This window comes from Culex quinquefasciatus, chromosome 3, assembly GCF_015732765.1.
Source record: "Culex quinquefasciatus strain JHB chromosome 3, VPISU_Cqui_1.0_pri_paternal, whole genome shotgun sequence".
Classification (NCBI taxonomy): domain Eukaryota; kingdom Metazoa; phylum Arthropoda; class Insecta; order Diptera; family Culicidae; genus Culex; species Culex quinquefasciatus.
The window spans coordinates 153,213,773-153,232,711 of record NC_051863.1 but is presented as its reverse complement, the minus strand read 5'-3'; the positions used below and the strand labels follow the sequence as shown (position 1 = coordinate 153,232,711).

General features: G+C 36.2%; 1 protein-coding gene across 5 annotated transcripts in view; it reads right to left on the bottom strand.

Annotated features, from left to right (window-relative positions):
• LOC6048591 (PTB domain-containing adapter protein ced-6) overlaps positions 1-18,939 on the bottom strand; it is a 69,066-nt gene that overhangs the window by 17,293 nt on the left and 32,834 nt on the right. For all 5 annotated transcript variants that reach the window (XM_038259677.1, XM_038259681.1, XM_038259678.1 and 2 more), the window contains one exon: positions 6,747-7,100. In XM_038259677.1, the coding sequence (XP_038115605.1) occupies positions 6,747-6,929 (183 nt within the window). In that variant the 5' untranslated portion in view covers positions 6,930-7,100. The remainder of the gene's footprint in view (positions 1-6,746; positions 7,101-18,939) is intronic.

Below are 18,939 nucleotides of genomic sequence, written 5' to 3'. Positions count from 1 at the left end.
AGGCCGATGCAAATATTTAAAAAGTTTTGTCCCTCGGCCTGGCCGAGGTCAAGGGGGCAAAAAATAAAAAATATAAAAATTTAAATAACAAGCCATAGTCTTCACATTTAAATGAAAAAAGTGTTTTAAAATACATTTTACACTAGTTCAGTTGTTTTGCAATCTCTAGTTTTCAAAAAATCTAAGATCTGACAAAAATAAAAATTGTATCGAAAAAAAAGATTTTGCATCGAAAATTTTCAAAAAAATTTAAGATTTTTTAATAAACCCAAACATGCTAAAAATGATTTTAAACGCAGAAGAATGTATTTTAATTTGATTTCAGCTAGTTGCACTTGAATTTTCATTGAAATTTTGAAGTTTATTGTAAAAATATTTTTTTTGCCCCCTGATTTTTCGGGCCAATTTTGAAGGGGGTTGACAAAAACTTTTAAAAATATTTGTACCAGCCTTATAAATTTATAAAATTTCGTATATTTCAATATTTGTATTCTAATTTTTAAATTTTCAGTAAAAAAGACTATAAAAATCAAAAATATTTTTAATTTCTGAATCTTTGAGTTTTGAATATTGTAGCTTTCCTTTTTGAATGTTTGGTCTTTTATTTTTTCCCCAAGAAATCTAGAAAAAAAATCTTTCTATGGGGTGGGTTTTACTACAATTGAACGGCGAAGAGCCAGCATTCGCATTTAAGCACAGTACGGCCACGGAAACAAGCCCCAATAATCATTTTTCTTACATCCTGGTATATAACTTCGAGCAAAGTTTGAAAAATGATTCACATGATTGAAATCCTTTATAAAATAAACAATAAATAAGGTTAAAAAGAACGATACTCAAAACTCAAAAGATATTAAAAATATTCAAAGCCGGTAAAAATTAGTTGAGTGTAGTAATAAATTCGTTTAAGAAATCCTCATCAATACATTTAAAAAATAATCTCTTAATGATGATTTTTTTGACGTTTTTTATTAAGAAAATACAAACAAACATTTTCGGAAGAAAACTCAATTTTGTCTCAGTAACAGAAATCGATGCAAATTTAAAAAAAATCCCTGATTCCCTGATAATACGTTTCTTTATTACTTGAAAGTAATTTTATCTCTCTCAATTATTTTAAATATTAACCAAATATCACATCCGCGCAAAATCCGCGCCTAAGCTAAATTAGCCAGCAAATCCGCGCTATCCGCGCGAAACGCGCCGTCCGTAACAACCCCGGGATTTGTATCGCTGTGTGAAGCGATTGACCCAGACACTGGCAGCTAGCGAGTCGTGTTCGCTCGCGAATGGTTGCGCGCTCCAGTCGGCAAAGATTCGATGAGTGAGTGATTTCTGATCTTTGAAGGACCCTTGTATGACTGAAAAATGCCCGACCGAGAATGATACTTTTCAGAGCCTTAAATATGTTTTAGATGAACAAAAATGTCATCTTATAATAATTTGACATAATTTTTTAAGCGTAAACATGTACGGAAAAAACCTATTTCACTTTTTTGAGATGATAGATTCTTTTACTCAAAAAGAGATTATTTATATTTAAAAATCTTGGCTTTGCCTGACCAACTTTTTTTAAAGAAAAGATAAGAAAATTCCTTCCTTCAAAATATGCCAGCTCGGAAAATTATTGTGTGAGTGTTTTTATTATTATTATTTTTTTGAGTTGTAAAGGTAAAGGTAAACTTAACTACTTTCAATTTTTGTGAAATTTGTCAATCCTCCGAATGAAAAGATATTGGGAAAATTCAAAATATGGAAAGGATAAAAATGTGTGTCTTAGCCTTTTGAAGAGTAACCGGATTCAATTGAACTTTTGATTAGAGCTTTGATTTTGAACAGACGATTAGACCCCCTAAGCTATCGTCAGTTGATAAAGGAGGGCTAGTTGGAAAACACTTAGAAAATTTAATTTTGCTCAATTTTTTTCCGATGTTTCCAAATCTTCCAAAAAAGAAGTTTATAGATAATTGTCTCAGATATTCGAAAAACGCATACAGATAAATCTCTTTTCAAGCTGTGGCGTTTCGCTTTTTGTTTCGTAGGTTTCTCTTAAACCATACAATATTTTTGCATGCTTCGAACAGCGTTTTGTAGATCTGAACAAAACCTAGGGTAGATGGAGGTAAGACGGCCACCCTAAGGGAGAAGTCTCATAAAATTAACACTACAGATTATTTTGATCTCAAATCAGGTACATATTGTTCTACTAATAGTCCATTATAGAAATGACATCAATTAGTTGGTCTAAAAACCAATTTTCAATACTTTTCAGCAATTTTAAAAAATAATTGAAGTCGAATCATATATGCAATACGCGGGGTAAGACGGCCACCCATGTGGTGTAAGACGGTCAGTGCTACAAATAAACTTGATAACTTTGCTAAATCTACCCAAATACCTACATGATTGGTTAAGAGACTTCTCTTAAAATCATGACTATTTTGGTTGAAAAAAACAAGTTTCAAATGTGAAGAAAATTTTATATTTTGGCTGTGTGAATTTCATATAATTGCGATCACATTTCATGAAAAACTATGAATTTTTACATGAAAATATACCCAATTTAATGCAAATTAACTGCACCCAAAACTGGGCAGCGCTAGTCCGAGAGAATAATGGCTTCAAGGGGAGAGAATAGTGATGCCATTTACGGACACAGAGAACACAGCTCGAGATGGGCGAAAGAATAGGAACGTGGCGTTACATCGTGCTGCCACCTGGTTTTTTGAGGTGCAAGAGTGGAAAAGTGCCGAGTCATCGTCTAAAAATAGACGGCGTCCTATCTCGCCCAGCAAAATTAAGTCGATAAAGTAGTCGGTTTCGATCAGAAAACGTGGTCTAAAAATAGCGACGCCATCCCCCTATTATTCTCTCGAGATTTACTTGCAAAAAAAAGTTCATTCGTCAAAACAAAAAAAACCAAAAGTGTCAACTACGTGAATCGCACCAGAGTTCTTTGACATACTAACCCAATGACTTAACTGCCTCGGCCACCACAGCTAGGTGAACAAGGAGTGGTCAGATGTCGATGTATGACACTTGTTGGAGATTTATTGTTACAATTATCTAATGAACTCATTTGTTATGGTGGTATGAGTTGGTAGCATTATTCTCTCGATTTTGGCGTTGAGCTTTCAATAAATTTTGAGGGAACGATTCTCTTGACTCGGAATTTTGGGTGTGGTTTGTGTATTTCGATTACCATTAGTAAATCTATGTATAAAATAAAAAATAAATCTATGTATAAAAATTAGCGACTATTAATAAAAGTTTGAATGGATTTCATACTATTCAATGAATTTTGCTATATCACAGTAAGGAATATTGACGAACCGTCAGTTAACAGCATTTTGATAAAAAAATTGATACACCCAAAGTTAAAGAACGAGGGGATAGTCCTCACGAAAAGAAACGTGAGGAAAGTGCTATTTCGCGAGAGTATAGTCCTCTCGCGTGTTCATTCGTTCATTGGAACAGTTCATCCTACTTAGTCATTGAACCATGGTGGTCCATACGGCAAAGGCACGGTTCAATATGCCGAAGGTCTTGGGTTTGAGTCTCGGTAACGGCACTTTTTTTTTTTTGATAGATGAACTTTTTTTTGAAGATGAACCCATGAGTAAAGTACTCTCGGTAATTTCGGGATTTATCCTCTCCGTCCGCACACAGTACCATTTTACTACCGAATCGTGCTCTTTATCCTCTCGTATGCCGATGCCCAGTTCTGGGTGTAGTTTTATCGAAAGTATGTCAAATATGTCTTAATTATGTCTCAACTCAGGGTTGTTAAAATATCAAAATATCAGCTCTCAGCAACTACAATTATTCCGCCTGAATAATCATGCCTCAAATACAACTGCTCTTCTCTCTTCACTGAAACTCTCAGAGCCGAACATAGCCGAACACGTTTTCGTGTTAACCCACTCGCGATTGACATTTTCCTTTTCTCTCTCATTCCCGCTTCCACGATCATCCTACCGCAAATGCGTTTAACCACAAAAGCCGCCACAAAACCAATTTCGCAAACGCAGTTTGACGGGACGTCATGCGTGGTCGGATCCTAATTGCCGTTCAAGAGCCAAACGACATGCGACACCTAGTGTTGAGTAGCAGAACAGAGCGAAGAATGTCGATTGAAATTTCCGCCCTTTGAGGTTATGTATGCGAATTCTGTTTTCTTAAAATCCAGCGTTCAAAACAACTTTTGAGCAAAAATTTGAGCTGATACTTTGTTAACTTTTGATGCTCTATCATTTTAAACAATATTTTTTTTTTCAAAATTATTTTTTTTTCATTTTTTTTTATTGCGTTAATTTATAGAGGGCAAAGAGTTAACAATCGTACTACTTGATTTTTTTCTCAAAAGTTGTTCTATGAGCTGTAAATTCAATTTTAAGTTTGCATTCCTATGTAACCGAACAGCGAAAATCTGAATCGTCATTCTTCGATGCTTTGCGCCATCTGTCGGAATTTTTGAACTTTTGATCGCGAATCGCCATCTCGCGTTCTCTCATTGTAGTTTTTGGAGAGATTGAGAGACTCAGCGGTGAGAGCGCATAGTCGAGGAAAAGGGGAAGAGTGATAGAGAAAGAATGACATCGCTGGGAATCACGAGACACAAGAAGAGATCTCGCAAGCTATAGTGACGGTAACTATACTCTCGGATATTTTTGGTGCAGAGATAATCTATTGATAGCTTTTGTATCACTCATTTGCAACACTGGTCTCAACAGTCAAAAATCCTTCAAAAATGCAACCTTTATCAAACCAAATTTACAAATTACGGGTGGCCGTCTTACCCTCCGTGGAGGTGGCCGTCTTGCCCCCAAATTACTTTTTTTATAAAACATTTTTTTGCAAATAGCACAACGTATTTTTTAAACTTTTTCGAGGGACATAATCTTGGGAAAACTTCAATTTAACATGAAAAAATATTTAAAGAAAGTATTACATATTTTTACTAACCAAACTGCTTAGGGAGAGTGGGAGACTTGATCCCCGGGGACACTTGATCCCAAGCCTGTATCTCGTCAGCATGTGGGTAAAACAATTAGCTTTGTTCTAGAAAGTCGTGCGAAATTAACTAAAACTCATTGTAGAAAACAAAGAAAAAAATTAAAAAATGTTTAGATTCAGTTACACACATTTTTCTAAAACGAGATGCAAAAAACTTCCAAGAGATCTTTTTTTCTTTGTGTTGATATGTATAGAAAACACTCAAAAATTATTCATAAAAATATTTTTTATACATGAATTGTTTGATAAACTTATCAACTCCAAAACCCTTACGCATTTGATGTTAAATTTATCGTCATACTATTTTTACAATCAATTGTTTAAAAAAAGTGCGTTTAGGGAGACGTGATCCCTGCATTTTTACCTTCACTGGAATCAGCCTCAAGATTAATTAATTGAGCTGGGTTTTCAAACATAGTTTCCTTTAGTATAGTTGTACATAACTTACTGCAGTTTGAACCATTTTTCAAAAGTTTCGTAAACAAAAATTTCCAGCTTTTGTAAACATGCTTAATTTTGATCTAAAAAATAATATTTTAAGTTTTTAAATATTTAACATAATAAACTTGTTATATTTTGAACACAAACGTACAGGTTTTATGTAAAATTGCTGTAACTTAAAGAAAATTAAAAGTTTGGATGAATAAGAAACATTTTGCTTAAGATTTCTTCAAAATGTTGAAAGGGGGATCAAGTTACCCCTAACATTTTTAAAATGCCGGTTTAAAATATTTTTTTAAAACGCTTGGCATGATTCGAAGAGTTCATCTGATGAAATACCCTTATTAGCCAAACATAGATGAATGTTTAAGCTTTCATTTCATGCAAAAAGTTTATAGTTTTGTGAGAAATTGACAGAGTTATGTGCGATACAAAAAAAGGGGATCAAGTCTCCCCACTCTCCCCTAAGTTGTAAATCATAAAAATTACATCCAGTTTCAAGTTGAAAAAATATTTGTTCATTTTGAGCTATTTTTGGCCGTCTTACCCCACCTAGCCGTCTTACCCCCAGCTCCCCTACAAATTGCTTTTGAAAGATTGCAAAAATGTTGCGTCGTTCCAGAGAAATCGACAAATTAGAAAACGTAACGCACCTCGTAAAAAGAGATTTCACTGTACTGTAACATTTGGGTACTTTTCGAGCAATTCCAACAGAAATATTAAAAAATGATTTTTCGAGAGGTTATTTTTGGCCAAAAATGTTCCTAAATTTTTTTTCAAAAATGTGTATCTTTAAGGAAACAATTTTGCCATACTTTTCTTTAGCTTAAAAGCTGCCATTTTTGGCCTTCTAAAACAAGAAAAAATACAAAATATAAATTTCAATATCATAATTTTGTGTTCCAAAAATTATTCAAAACATGGGTACATTTTTATAAGGAAATTTCACTTTTTTTCCTGAATGTTCCTCATCACAAACTAAAATTTTGCTGAAGACACTAAATCGATAAAAAAAAATCCGTTTTGGTTTTGGTGTAGGATTGCTCAATATACAAATATGAAGACCAAAGAATAGAAACAAACATAGAACTTTAATAAAAAAAACATATTTCCAGGAACTCTCAGTTATTGAACAAGCTTTTGACTGTAGTTTTTTGCAAGAAATTGGTAAATTAAGCTTGAAATAGATATTTGTAATTCTTTTCATCGTCTCCAGCCAGAGAGACATGAAATCTTGAACAAAATCAGAATCGTCCTAATTTAAAAATCCAAAATATGTAGGTACTCACTTTGACTAGATAGGCCACGTGTCCGTTGACGAGCACGTCGGGCGCGTGCAGCCAGTTGCGGCCATTTTTTGTGTTCTTGGCATCGCTTCCGTTGTGACTGTTGCCGTTGCCGTTACTGCTCCCGTTGTTGTTGTTGCTGTTGTTCGAGTTCTGCTTGTTCCAGAACATCAGTGTGGACGCCATGGTGTTGCTCCAGTATCACCGGTCGGTCACGTCGTCCTTATTGCACCGTAGGGGGGGTCGGGATCTCCTACCGAATCCTGTCGGCCAGATTTACGAGGTGGGTTCCTATCCTAACGCACTAAACCGAACTGACACCCTGAACCGCTGAGTGTGGTGCGATCAACCGAACGTCTGAAAGTAGAATGAACCAGAGAAAAAAAAAAGGTTGTGATAAGTGCAAGTGTTGCGCACCAGAACAAGTCTCAATTGAGAGTCGTCAGTTGGCTGATGTCTAGGCATCTGGTCCGGACTGGCGGGCTTCCGGTGCGGTTGTGCTGATAGTGCTACTATACTGACTAAGCGCATGAGCAGAGTATTGTGTTACATTTGGGGCAGAGATGGCGCCACCGACCCAGGCCGGGCAGAAGTGTGTTCTACGCAAGAGGACTGTGACTACTCATGGTTTACGATAAGTATCAGAGAAAGACAAGGGGCTACTCGTGCCCTGGTTTTTTTCTGCAATCGCATCTTTTTTTTGTAAATAGCATCAACACAGGATTCTACTTTGAATACGCCTACAATATCGATATCAAATTATCTAATAGCAAAAACATTGTAGTAAACTAAACTAAGATTTAAATTTCACAAACAGTATGAATCTTTTAACATTTAGGTAATTCTCCACCAACTCACACGAAATCGGAGAAAGTTGCCCCGACCCCTCTTCGATTTGCGTGAAACTTTGCTCTAAGGGGTTATTTTTGTTCCTGATCACGAATCCGAGGTTTTTTTTCGATATTTCGTGACGGTGGGGCGGTACGACCCCTTTCATTTTTCTGGTTTTTTACTAAGACACATTTTTCAGTGATTTGTAGCTCGCAACTGTGAAGAGATAGAAATTTGGTGTCAAAGGGACTTTTGTGTAAAATTAGACGCCCGATTTGATGGCGTACCTCAATATTCCGAAAAAACGTATTTTTCATAAAAAAAAAGTTAAAAGTAGTTTTAAAATCGCTGCCATTTCCCGTTACTTAACTGTCAAAAACCATGAGACATGTCATTTTATGGGAAATTTAATGTACTTTTCGAATCTTAAACAACCCAGAAGGGTCATTTTTTCATTTGGGTAATTCTCTACCAACTCACACGAAATCGGGAAAAGTTGCCCCGACCCCTCTTCGATTTGCGTGAAACTTTGTTCCAAGGGGTAACTTTTGTTCCTGATCACGAATCCGAGGTCCTTTTTCTGATATCTCGTGACGGAGGGGCAGTACGACCCCTTCCATTTTTGAACATGCGTAAAAAGATGTGTTTTTCAATAATTTGCAGCCTGAAACGGTGATGAGATAGAAATTTGGTGTCAAAGGGACTTTTATGTAAAATTAGACGCCCGATTTGATGGCGTACTCAGAATTCCGAAAAAAACGTATTTTTCATCGAAAAAAACACTAAAAAAGTTTTAAAAATTCTCCCATTTTCCGTTACTCGACTGTAAAAAATTTTGGAACATGTCATTTTATGGGAAATTTAATGTTTTTTTCGAATCTACATTGACTCAGAAGGGTCATTTTTTTCATTTAGAACAACATTTTTCATTTTAAAATTTCGTGTTTTTTCTAACTTTGCAGGGTTATTTTTTAGAGTGTAACAATGTTCTACAAAGTTGTAGAGCAGACAATTACAAAAATTTTGATATATAGACATAAGGGGTTTGCTTGTAAACGTCACGAGTTATCGCGATTTTACGAAAAAAAAAGTTTTGAAAAAGTTACTTTTTGCGTTTCTCTTTGTTTCGTCGTCCGTGTCTGTCGCGGGTGACCATGAACAGCCATGATCGATGACGACCAACTTTTGCAAAACTTTTTTTTTGTAAAATCGCGATAACTCGTGATGTTTATAAGCAAACCCGTTATGTCTATACATAATTTTTTTGTAATTGTCTGTTCTACAACTTTGTAAACATTGTTACACTCTAAAAAATAACCCTAAAAAGTTAGAAAAAACACGAAATTTTAAAATGAAAAATTTTGTTCTAAATGAAAAAAATGACCCTTCTGAGTCAATGTAGATTCGAAAAAAACATTAAATTTCCCATAAAATGACATGTTCCAAAATTTTACAGTCGAGTAACGGAAAATGGGAGAATTTTAAAACTTTTAGTGTTTTTCGATGAAAATACGTTTTTCGGAATTCTGAGTACGCCATCAAATCGGGCGTCTAATTTTAAAAGTTCCTTTGACACCAAATTTCTATCTCATCACCGTTTCAGGCTGCAAATTATTGAAAAACACCTCGTTTTTCGCATGTTCAAAAATGGAAGGGGTCGTACCGCCCCTCCGTCACGAGATATCAAAAAACGGACCTCGGATTCGTGATCAGGAACAAAAGTTACCCCTTAGGACAAAGTTTCACGCAAATCGAAGAGGGGTCGGGGCAACTGCTGTGTGAGTTGGCGGAGAATTACCCTTATGTTTATATATCAAAATTTTTGTTTTTGTCTGCTCTACAACTTTGTAGAACATTGTTTCACTCTGAAATGTAACCCTGCAAAGTTAGAAAAACACGTAATTTTAAGATGAAATTTTTTATTCTAAATCAAAAAATGAACCTCCTGGGTTATTTCAGATTCGAAAAGTACATTAAATTTCCCATAAAATGACATGTGTCACGATTTTTGACAGTTGAGTAACGGGAAACGACAACGGTTTTAAAACTATTTTTTAACTTTTTTTTGTGAAAAATACGTTTTTTGGAATTTTGAGTGCGCCATCAAATCGGGCGTCTAATTTTACACAAAAGTCCCTTTGACACCAAATTTCTATCTCTTCACAGTTGCCTAGTCACGAAATATTCTAGCAGAGCTGGTTCTGTCAGAATCCTGCTAGAACGGTGGAACATTTCTGCTAGAATGCTCTAAGAATATCCAGCTCTCTAAGAAATCGTGACTGGGTGCGAGCTACAAATCACTGAAAAACGTGTCTTAGTAAAAAAAACCAGAAAAATGAAAGGGGTCGTACCGCCCCACCGTCATGAAATATCGAAAAATGGACCTCGGATTCGTGATCTGGAACCATAATAACCCCTTAGAGCAAATTTTCACGCAAATCGAAGAGATTTATTGTTTTGACCTCGTGGTTAAACAAAAGAAAACAAAATTTAACATCCAGTTTAATCCCTTTACTTTAAAAAATTATTCATAAACTGCTTAAATAACATAACTTAACTAATTTTTTGAATATATTATTAAAAATTTAAAAAAATATTATGAATAATATCTGAATTAAGTGAAATCCCAATACAGTCCAGACTCGATTATCCGAAGTTCGATTATCCGGAGGTTTGAATGAGACTGTTTTTTATGTTCTTGCTTTTAATACCAAATAAGTGTTCTGTCTTCCCATTTCAGTGCTGAAAAGTAGAACTTTTCAGGATTTATTTTGAAAAGTGTGTCTATTCGATTCTGTTTTTTTTTGGTACAGAAAAATAGGCTATTTCGTCGTTGAAGAATTACAGGAAAAGTATGTAGTTTCACGACGGAATTGCAAAAAAAAAAGCATTTAAAGTAACTGCATGAATTAGATAAATTTCAATTAAACTTTATAGCAAATCGTCGCCATCGTGCTAACTTGTCGTACGTGCATTTTGGGCCAAATTGAGTTAAGAACGCCATTTTGTGCAACAAAAACCGAAAAAACTCCGTGCATTTTTGTCACTTTACATATGAAAGTAGCTTCAATCTTGTCGTGCTATCTTGTCACTCCATGAAAATTGATGTAAGTGCGACAAAAGACCAAAGGGATTTCAGGCCTGGAAAGTCAGGATGCGTTTGTCGCACGTACAAGCTAGACTACCGTAAACATTTGTAATTATAACTCGGGACTCCAGCAACCAACTTTAACCAAACTTTGGAACAGTGCACAGGATGGTGAGCCAAACAAAACGTGTTTGTTATTGTTTACATTGCGTGCTCTCGTTTTTGTATATTCAAGGTCAAACATTAAAACGCGTTTTTCTCGGAACGTCAAAATGGCGGGTGCGACAAGATAGCACGACGACGTCGAAATGTAAAGTTTTGGATATCTGGAAGAACATTTTATATTCAAAATCAAATAATTGTGTCATCGTTTACTTCATGAAACATGCTAAATGCGCAAAAATATTTACAATTTGTTCAGCACATCCCAACACAGCTGCCAGTGATTCATCTTCAAAATCAAAACAGCTGCACTTTCAGCTGATTGCGATCGACAGATCCCCCCCTCGATTCCTCCGTTCCAACCGCTCTGTCCAAAGCCCGCCGACGATCGGCTCGAAAACAAGCTTCGACCGATATTGTTTACAAATTGCTAAATTGCACCCGGCTGCTGCTGCCGCTGCTGCCGCTGCTGCCGATTCAAAACAGAAATGTATAAAACATCTCACGAGGTTTGTGCCGACGACGGCATGGCGCACGGGTCGAAAGTGGGTCAAGTTCGTTCGGGTGCCGGTCGGACCCGGACCCGGTGCCATCCAACAGGCCGAAAAAACCCGTGTGCCATCCCGAACCCGCGTGCGCGTCGCTGTTCAACACTGCTTGGAGTCACGTCGGGGTTACCTAATTCGGTTGAACCGGTTCTCGTGCCCGCTTCTAGGGTCATTTTTTCCCACCACCACGGTGTGGAAGAGACCCCAGCGTAACGAACCGGTTTAAGTCGAGCGCACGGGTCCCAGGCTTAAGCCGTTGAACCATCAGCAACATGTCTTCGGTGCGGCCAAGACAGCCCAAGACATCTCGAGGTGAATGAAAGCAATGTTGCATAGGAACAGGAAGCTCATTTATACGCTACATCTCTTGGAGAGCGTTTCTGCACCCAAGATATACCTTTGGGGCTGGTTGCTCGCGAAAAGCGTAATGCGCTGTAATCAAGTCAATCAAGCGTAAGCATCAAGCAGTGACTTGCTGGGTTGATCAATCTGAATCTTGTACGGAATTTTCTGTTTGCTAATGCTGATTCTGATTACTTTGTTGGAATCTTCAGGTCCTCTTTCCACCGTCTTATGAAGACATCAAGTCCAGATCTACGCAGGAGATCAACACAAGGTTCAAGCTAGGTCTCTGGTTGTAGTGGAATTTGCCGCTTTCCTGCAACAATGACGACGACATGATCTGCTGGTCTTGCACTGCAGCATTCCCGCGCTTATCATCGCGAGGCCCTGGACCGGGCCAACAGTCAGCACAGCACACACAAACGCACATGGCCACCGTTATCTTGTATCGCGCGCTGTTGTATGGTTGATGTCGACTGTTGAGTTACGTATATCGTGACTAACTCAATATTTTTCAATGAAGCTCACAATTGTGTTGAACTTTGTCAAACTACAAATTAAATTTAGAAAAGTTATTTAAGTCGGGACCCATAGTGTAGGGATAAGCGTTAAGAATATATTGAATCAGCAGTCGATAATATGATTGCTCTATGCTCGATTTATTTAGCGAAAAAGAGCTGAAAACAACAAATGCTTACACTGAAAGAAACCAACATAGAAAACTCAAGTGTTTTTTTCACGTGAGAGTCTCCAAAAATTCACACCATTAGATCACGTGCTTTTCCTTTGACAAGCACATGCTTTCCATGTCATATGGATGTGAAAATCATTTTAAATCAGCTGATCGTTAGCAAAAAGCCTTTCATTCTTATTTCGTATACTTTTCACTTCAGATTCAAATGAATTTCACATCGATTTGCCCCATTCGATATTTCCTTTGATTTTGTAGTTAAAAACACGTTAGGTTCAAATGTTGTGTGGCAAATGCGTGTGGCAAAAAACTCTCCATAAGTAAGATGGTCACGCACGAGGGTGGTGAAGAATTTGCTTTTCGGATAGAAATTACTTCTAACCGAGCTTTTAGCCAACTAGTTCCCTTAGATTATTTTAATATTTGGGCGTAATGGTAGGTAAAACCAAGATAAATAGTTAGGTTGTTTAAAAATAATACAAATATTTTTTTTTTTTCAGAAGATCAGGATCCGGCGGTGCCGGTGCTTCTCAAGATTCATCATAGATATCACGGACGAGCTACGGATCGGGCAGCTGTCGAATCGTGAAGTGTTTGGTCGTCTTGCTGCACTTTTTTTCGGCCAGCTTGAACCCGTTCCCGAACGATCTGACCCTGCCGATTCGCCGTTCCGGCAGGGCGAATTCTTGAGTGTCTCGGTGCACGAACTTCACAACGCCGATTTATGTAATTTAAGTATTCTTAACAATGTTTTTATTTATAAAAATAAATCTTATTTATCATTGAAACCGTGTAATAAATTTGTAGAAATAAGAAAACCCCTTTCATCGTTTTAACACCTGAAAACCACTGGAAACCCAGTCAATTTGGACTACAAAATCTTTTAACATTCATGAGAAAAGCATTGCAAATTCAAAAGCGTTTTCATATGAAGTTAACGTGTTTTGCTTTTGAGTTTACCGCGTCGCGCGATGAGAATTTTCGAAGTGATTTACACATGACATTCACATGCCAAGTCGTATGGGGCAGATTCACGTGTTAAACATGTGATATTGCTGCGTGCCTTTCTTTCAGTGTATCATTCGGGGGATTCCTGCACTGAAAGAAAGACACATAGCAATATCACATGTTTCACACGTGATTCTGCCCCATACGACTTTACATGGGAATGTCATGTGCAAATCACTTGAACAAAATTCATCGCGCGACGTGGTAGATTCAAAGGCAAATCACGTTAACCTCACGTGTCATTGCACATGATTATCACATGAAATGTTTATGGGAATGAAATGGATTGCACATTAATATCAAATGATTTTCTGTTCGGTTTCAAGTGGTAAGTAAGTGAAAATTTTATGTAGCATATTATTAAAATACGTTTCATGTTTTTGAGTTTTTCCTTTTATTTTTATAAAATAAGTAACACTTAACAAACTTCTAAACGTGCAACGCACATTCTGGACGATCAGCGATTCGTGACTCCTTGGCCACACACCGGATCTCTCACCTCACGGAGGTCCTGGAAAAGTCTCTTCCATGGAAATCCTAAGTTTTGCTGGAAATTAGCCTATCCGTGATTTCCTGGAAAAATGGTATAAAATTGTCTGCTTAGTATTCAATTTTGCTAAGAATTAATAAGAAAATACTTACTACATAATCCTGAAATACTTAAAATATTAAAAACACTTTTTTCGGGAGCAAATTGAAATTAAAAGTGCGAGCTCCAACTCGCACCAACCATTGAAAATTGCCATCTTGCTTTAGGATTAATTTTCATCATTGATAGCATTTGAAACTAACGTGAATTTCACTTGGCAATCAACGGACAAGTCGATTAGGGCAAATCAGAATGAAATTCATTTGAATCTCACGTGACTTCCACTTCAAAACCAAAGGATAAGCCGATTGGGGCAAATCAAAGTGAAATTCATTTGAATCCCGCGTGAACACCATGCAAAAGATGAGTGAATGTTTTTTTCCTAATGATCAGCTGGAGCTGAATGATTTTCACATTCATTTGATATGAAAAGCATGTGAGAGTCAAAGGAAAATCACGTGAAGTTATCGTGTTGGTTTTTGGAGTAGCTCACGTGAAAAAAACATTTGATTTTGCTATGTTGGATTTTTTCAGTGCATGGAGACTAAAAACATCCCCGGAGCTCATTTTTCTAAGAAGTCAATCCAATTTCTTTTCCATGATCTCACCGCCATGAATACCATTATCGGTGTCGATAAGTGAGCTTTCGAACTTATATGGTTACAAATGGCACCATTCTCCGTGTTAGCCATTGTTTTAGAAAAAAAAATATTTACTTTAAAAAAAACTACCCTTTTTTCCTGCTTATATTTCGTCGTGATTTTCTTGTTACCTCTTAATTAATGGCCTAAATGATTAATAAACGCCATTTCGTACAGCTTTTTATGCCTCATTTTTTGACATTCGTAAATCCCCAAAACTCGATTTTATTCCTGAGATATTCAACAAAATCCGTTAAAACGCTATGTATTGTTGACACTCTTCATAAGAAAGATATAGCCGATCAGAACGTGTTATTTTTGCCACAGCCTGCAACAATTGGACAAATGGATTTTTTGTCGACGCAGTTTGACACTCTGGCGTGTACCTTTCCTGTTTACATTGACTAGTCCGTAACAACTTTACATAAATTTCACCGTGAATTATTTTTTACATATTTTATAAGTTTTTGTCTATACCTACATGACTAGAAATCAGCGATTTAAAAATCATCATCAAAAGAAAATCATAGCTCTCCTCTCTCGCGCACGAAAGATCGGTAAATAGAAACTCAAAAAATCATCATTTCGATTATTTGGCGGAACATCTATTTCACTACTACATTTACAAGCGTAACGTCACACGTCAAAAAATGACCTGTAACCTTTTGTAGATGGGCAATGTTTGTAAACAAAACGAAATAAGTTAATTTAGGTGGTGCTGACAAAGAGATTCACAAAACATCTTCAGCTGATTGATTCTCTTCGAGATGTTTGGAAGCGATTTCGCGGGTGAAGAAAAATTGCAAGCGAAAAAGATTTTTTTGCAATTATTCCATTCCTGTTTTAAATACATAAACATCATCTTAAGGACTCGACAATGCATCATAATACATTTTCAGACCGACTGAAAAATGAACTTTCTATACTTTTACAAATTATTGATCATAAATATCCCAATAATTAGAAGACATACTAATTCTAGATTTGTGGCAGTGCGTGGCCGAATGGTTACGCTGTCCGCTTTGTAAGCGGATGATTCTGGGTTCGATTCCCATCTGCAGCAACCTTCCATCGGATGAGGAAGTAAAATGTCGGTCCCGGCCTTGGTTGTTAGGCCGTTAAGTCATTCCAGGTGTAGGAGTTGTCTCCATGCCATAAGTACAAACAACACACCAAACCAAGCCTACTCCGGTGGAATCGCTGGCGGCGGTTGGACTCGCAATCCAAAGGTCGTCAGTTCAAACACTGGGGTGGAAGGTTCCTTGGAGTAGAAAGAGGTTTTGGTGTTCTCCCCATTCAAGCCTTCGGACTCCTAGGTTCGAGCAAAAACTTGCAATAGAGGCCACAAAAGACCCGGGGGTCGTTAATGTGGATGGTTTGATTTTTTTTTACTAATTCTAGATGTTATTGTTCACTAAAATAAACTATGTAACCAGAATAATTGGTTAAAAAATATCTTACTTTTTCAACTCGGGTTGAACTATTAAAAATACATATATATATATATATACATATATGTATATGAATGAAAAAAGTTTTTTCCTAACTTTTACGTTTTTTGTGGTCCCAAAATTCAAAATTTGTAAAAAGATTAAAAAGTCTTTATTTGATTAAAAACGCATGAATAAAAGTTTAAAACAATGTATTTTTAGTTTATGATCGATTTCAAAAGTTATTTGAATGGAAATTTCAATTTTAGTCGATATCCCAGAAACCGTGTCTTATAATTGGTTAGGGTGGATTTTTTTTCAAGATAACTGTTTGTGGGGGACCCGTGCACTTTGAAAATCCAGAATCCGAGTGATCTTCAGAAGCCGAAGTCGGTGTAGGCGAATATTTAAAAACTTTCTATGGGAATTGCTGAACTCAAGCGGAAACAGAGGAGCAACTCTCTACGAAATCGGCCGATTTCGACCATATTTATTTTTTGTATTTTTTGATTTGGGTCAAACTTTGTGGGGGCCTTCCCTATGACCAAATAAGCTATTTTGTGTCATTGGTTCACCCATACAAGTCTCCATACAATTTTGGCTGCTGTCCATACAAAAATGGTATGTAAATATTCAAACAGCTGTAACTTTTGAGTGAATTTTCTGATCAATTTGAGTTTGACTACAAATCAAAAAATACAAATAAAATCCATTTCCGGTTTTGGTAGAGATTGCTCAGAGGAGGAGTCAGCCACCTCCGCAGCTCTATTTTCCAAATTATATATGTTTAAATATTTTACTTCTTTGTTAAAATTGTCCTATACATAAAACATGAAAATGGATTTTTCAAATTTAAAATATTTGAAATTTCCTGCTAAGTTATTTTTGCTCTTCCATATTGCTAAAAAAACACAAACAAAAACTAAAAGAACTTTAATGGCACATCTTAGAAATGGTTATGAATAAAAGGGGAACTTTTTTCATAGGTTTAGCTAACAGCCCAATATCAAGAAATGTGGCATTTAAGCATTTCAGTCTTTATTATTTTTACAATTTTAGCAAGTCTCAAAAATTATGGGCAGTCCAGACTCGATTATCCGGAGGCATTGAGAAAAATTCACGTCGGATAATCGAATCACAAAAAAATAATTTTGTTGTGGCCTTATTTTTTGTTGCCGAGCTTAGATATTACCTCTAAACTACTCTAAAGTTATTTAAATCCAAGATGGCGGTGATGAAATATTGAGCAAATACATTTCTTAATGTAATATACAATCAATCATTCAAATTCGACTAAAACGGGGTCGCAGAACTCAAATTTTATGTTAAAAGCAAATAATTAAAAAATATGAAAAACAACAATTTCATGATTCGATTGTTCGAAATTTCAACGTTCGAAGTCGGATAATCGTACTTCGAATAATCGAGTACGCATTTAAGAGCGAGTCCATGAGCAAAGCATACCCTACCCATCTCGCATCGACCTCACCAATCTGCCTGAAATTTTCAGGGGTTGTTTGTACATATAAAACTAGCATCTGGCCAAAATATGAGCACTCTAGGTCAACGGGAAGTGGGGCAAATCGGGACACAAAGTTTGGTGATTCAAAAACGTCAAAAAACTTAAAAAGGCTATAACTTAGGCAAAATTCAATTTAATTTCAAAATTCAAAATGCATCCAAAAGAGCTTAAAAAATGCAACAAAATGCAGGGAGAAGCACCCCAATTGGTTAAATCTAAAGGGAGTTATTGGCATTTTAGTGAAAAAATAGCATAATTTTCAAACTCAAATAAAAAAGTGTTCCATCCAGATATCAACTCGGTTCGACCTGCAGCTTGTAGGAGACATCTGGGACTACCATCTGAGACTGAGAACGCTTTGGGTAAGGCAGTTTAACATATTTAATAGACACTTTTACTTTTAGTGAATTTTTTGGTTGTATATTTTTGCTCGGCGGATCCCTTAGATCCCATTTTCTAGTGATAATTTTATCATATTCGTGTTCCTGAGACAATTTCACATTAGAAACATGCATGAAAATGTATATTTTCATCTATTTTAGCCCTTTAAAAAACAAAAGTTAAAAAAAATCTTCGATTCACATTTATTGAAAATCAAGTTCGTTTCCAAGGGTACTAGATGACACCAGAAAAAGCAGCTTCTTAATATTTTTTTAACTTTCAGATGTCCCCTACAAGCTGCAGGTCGAACCGAGTTGATATCTGGATGGAACACTTTTTTATTTGAGTTTGAAAATAATGCTATTTTTTCACTAAAATGCCAATAACTCTACCCTGCATTTTGTTGCATTTTTTAAGTCCTTTCAGATGCATTTGAATTTTGAAATTAAATTGAATTTTGCCTAAGTTATAGCCTTTTTAAGATTTTTGACGTTTTTGAACCTTCAAACTTTGTGTCCCGAATTGCCCCACTTCCCGTTGACCTAGAGTGCTCATATTTTGGCCAGATGCTAGTTTTATATGTACAAACAACCATACAAAGGGGTATACCCTGTTCGTAGACTCGCTCTTAAATAAACGATTTTTTGGTATTTTGAGCTATTGTCATGCTTAAAATTTAAATTTAGCTGTTACCTGTTTAAACCTGAAATGCAGTTCAGTAAAGAAAATCATTAAATTCTTAAAAATCGCATTTTTCTTTTAGGTTGGAAAATATACAATTCTCTGCAATTTTGTAGTTTTACATAATATGTACTTGAAAATTGATAACGATATTTTAAATTTTAAAGACTCATTTAAATCCCAATTTAACATACATGCTAATTCGTCGAATCGTCCACAATGTGCAATAAAAATAAACGAACATCAATCAACGCGATTTGACCAAAATAGACCCCGGCGCTC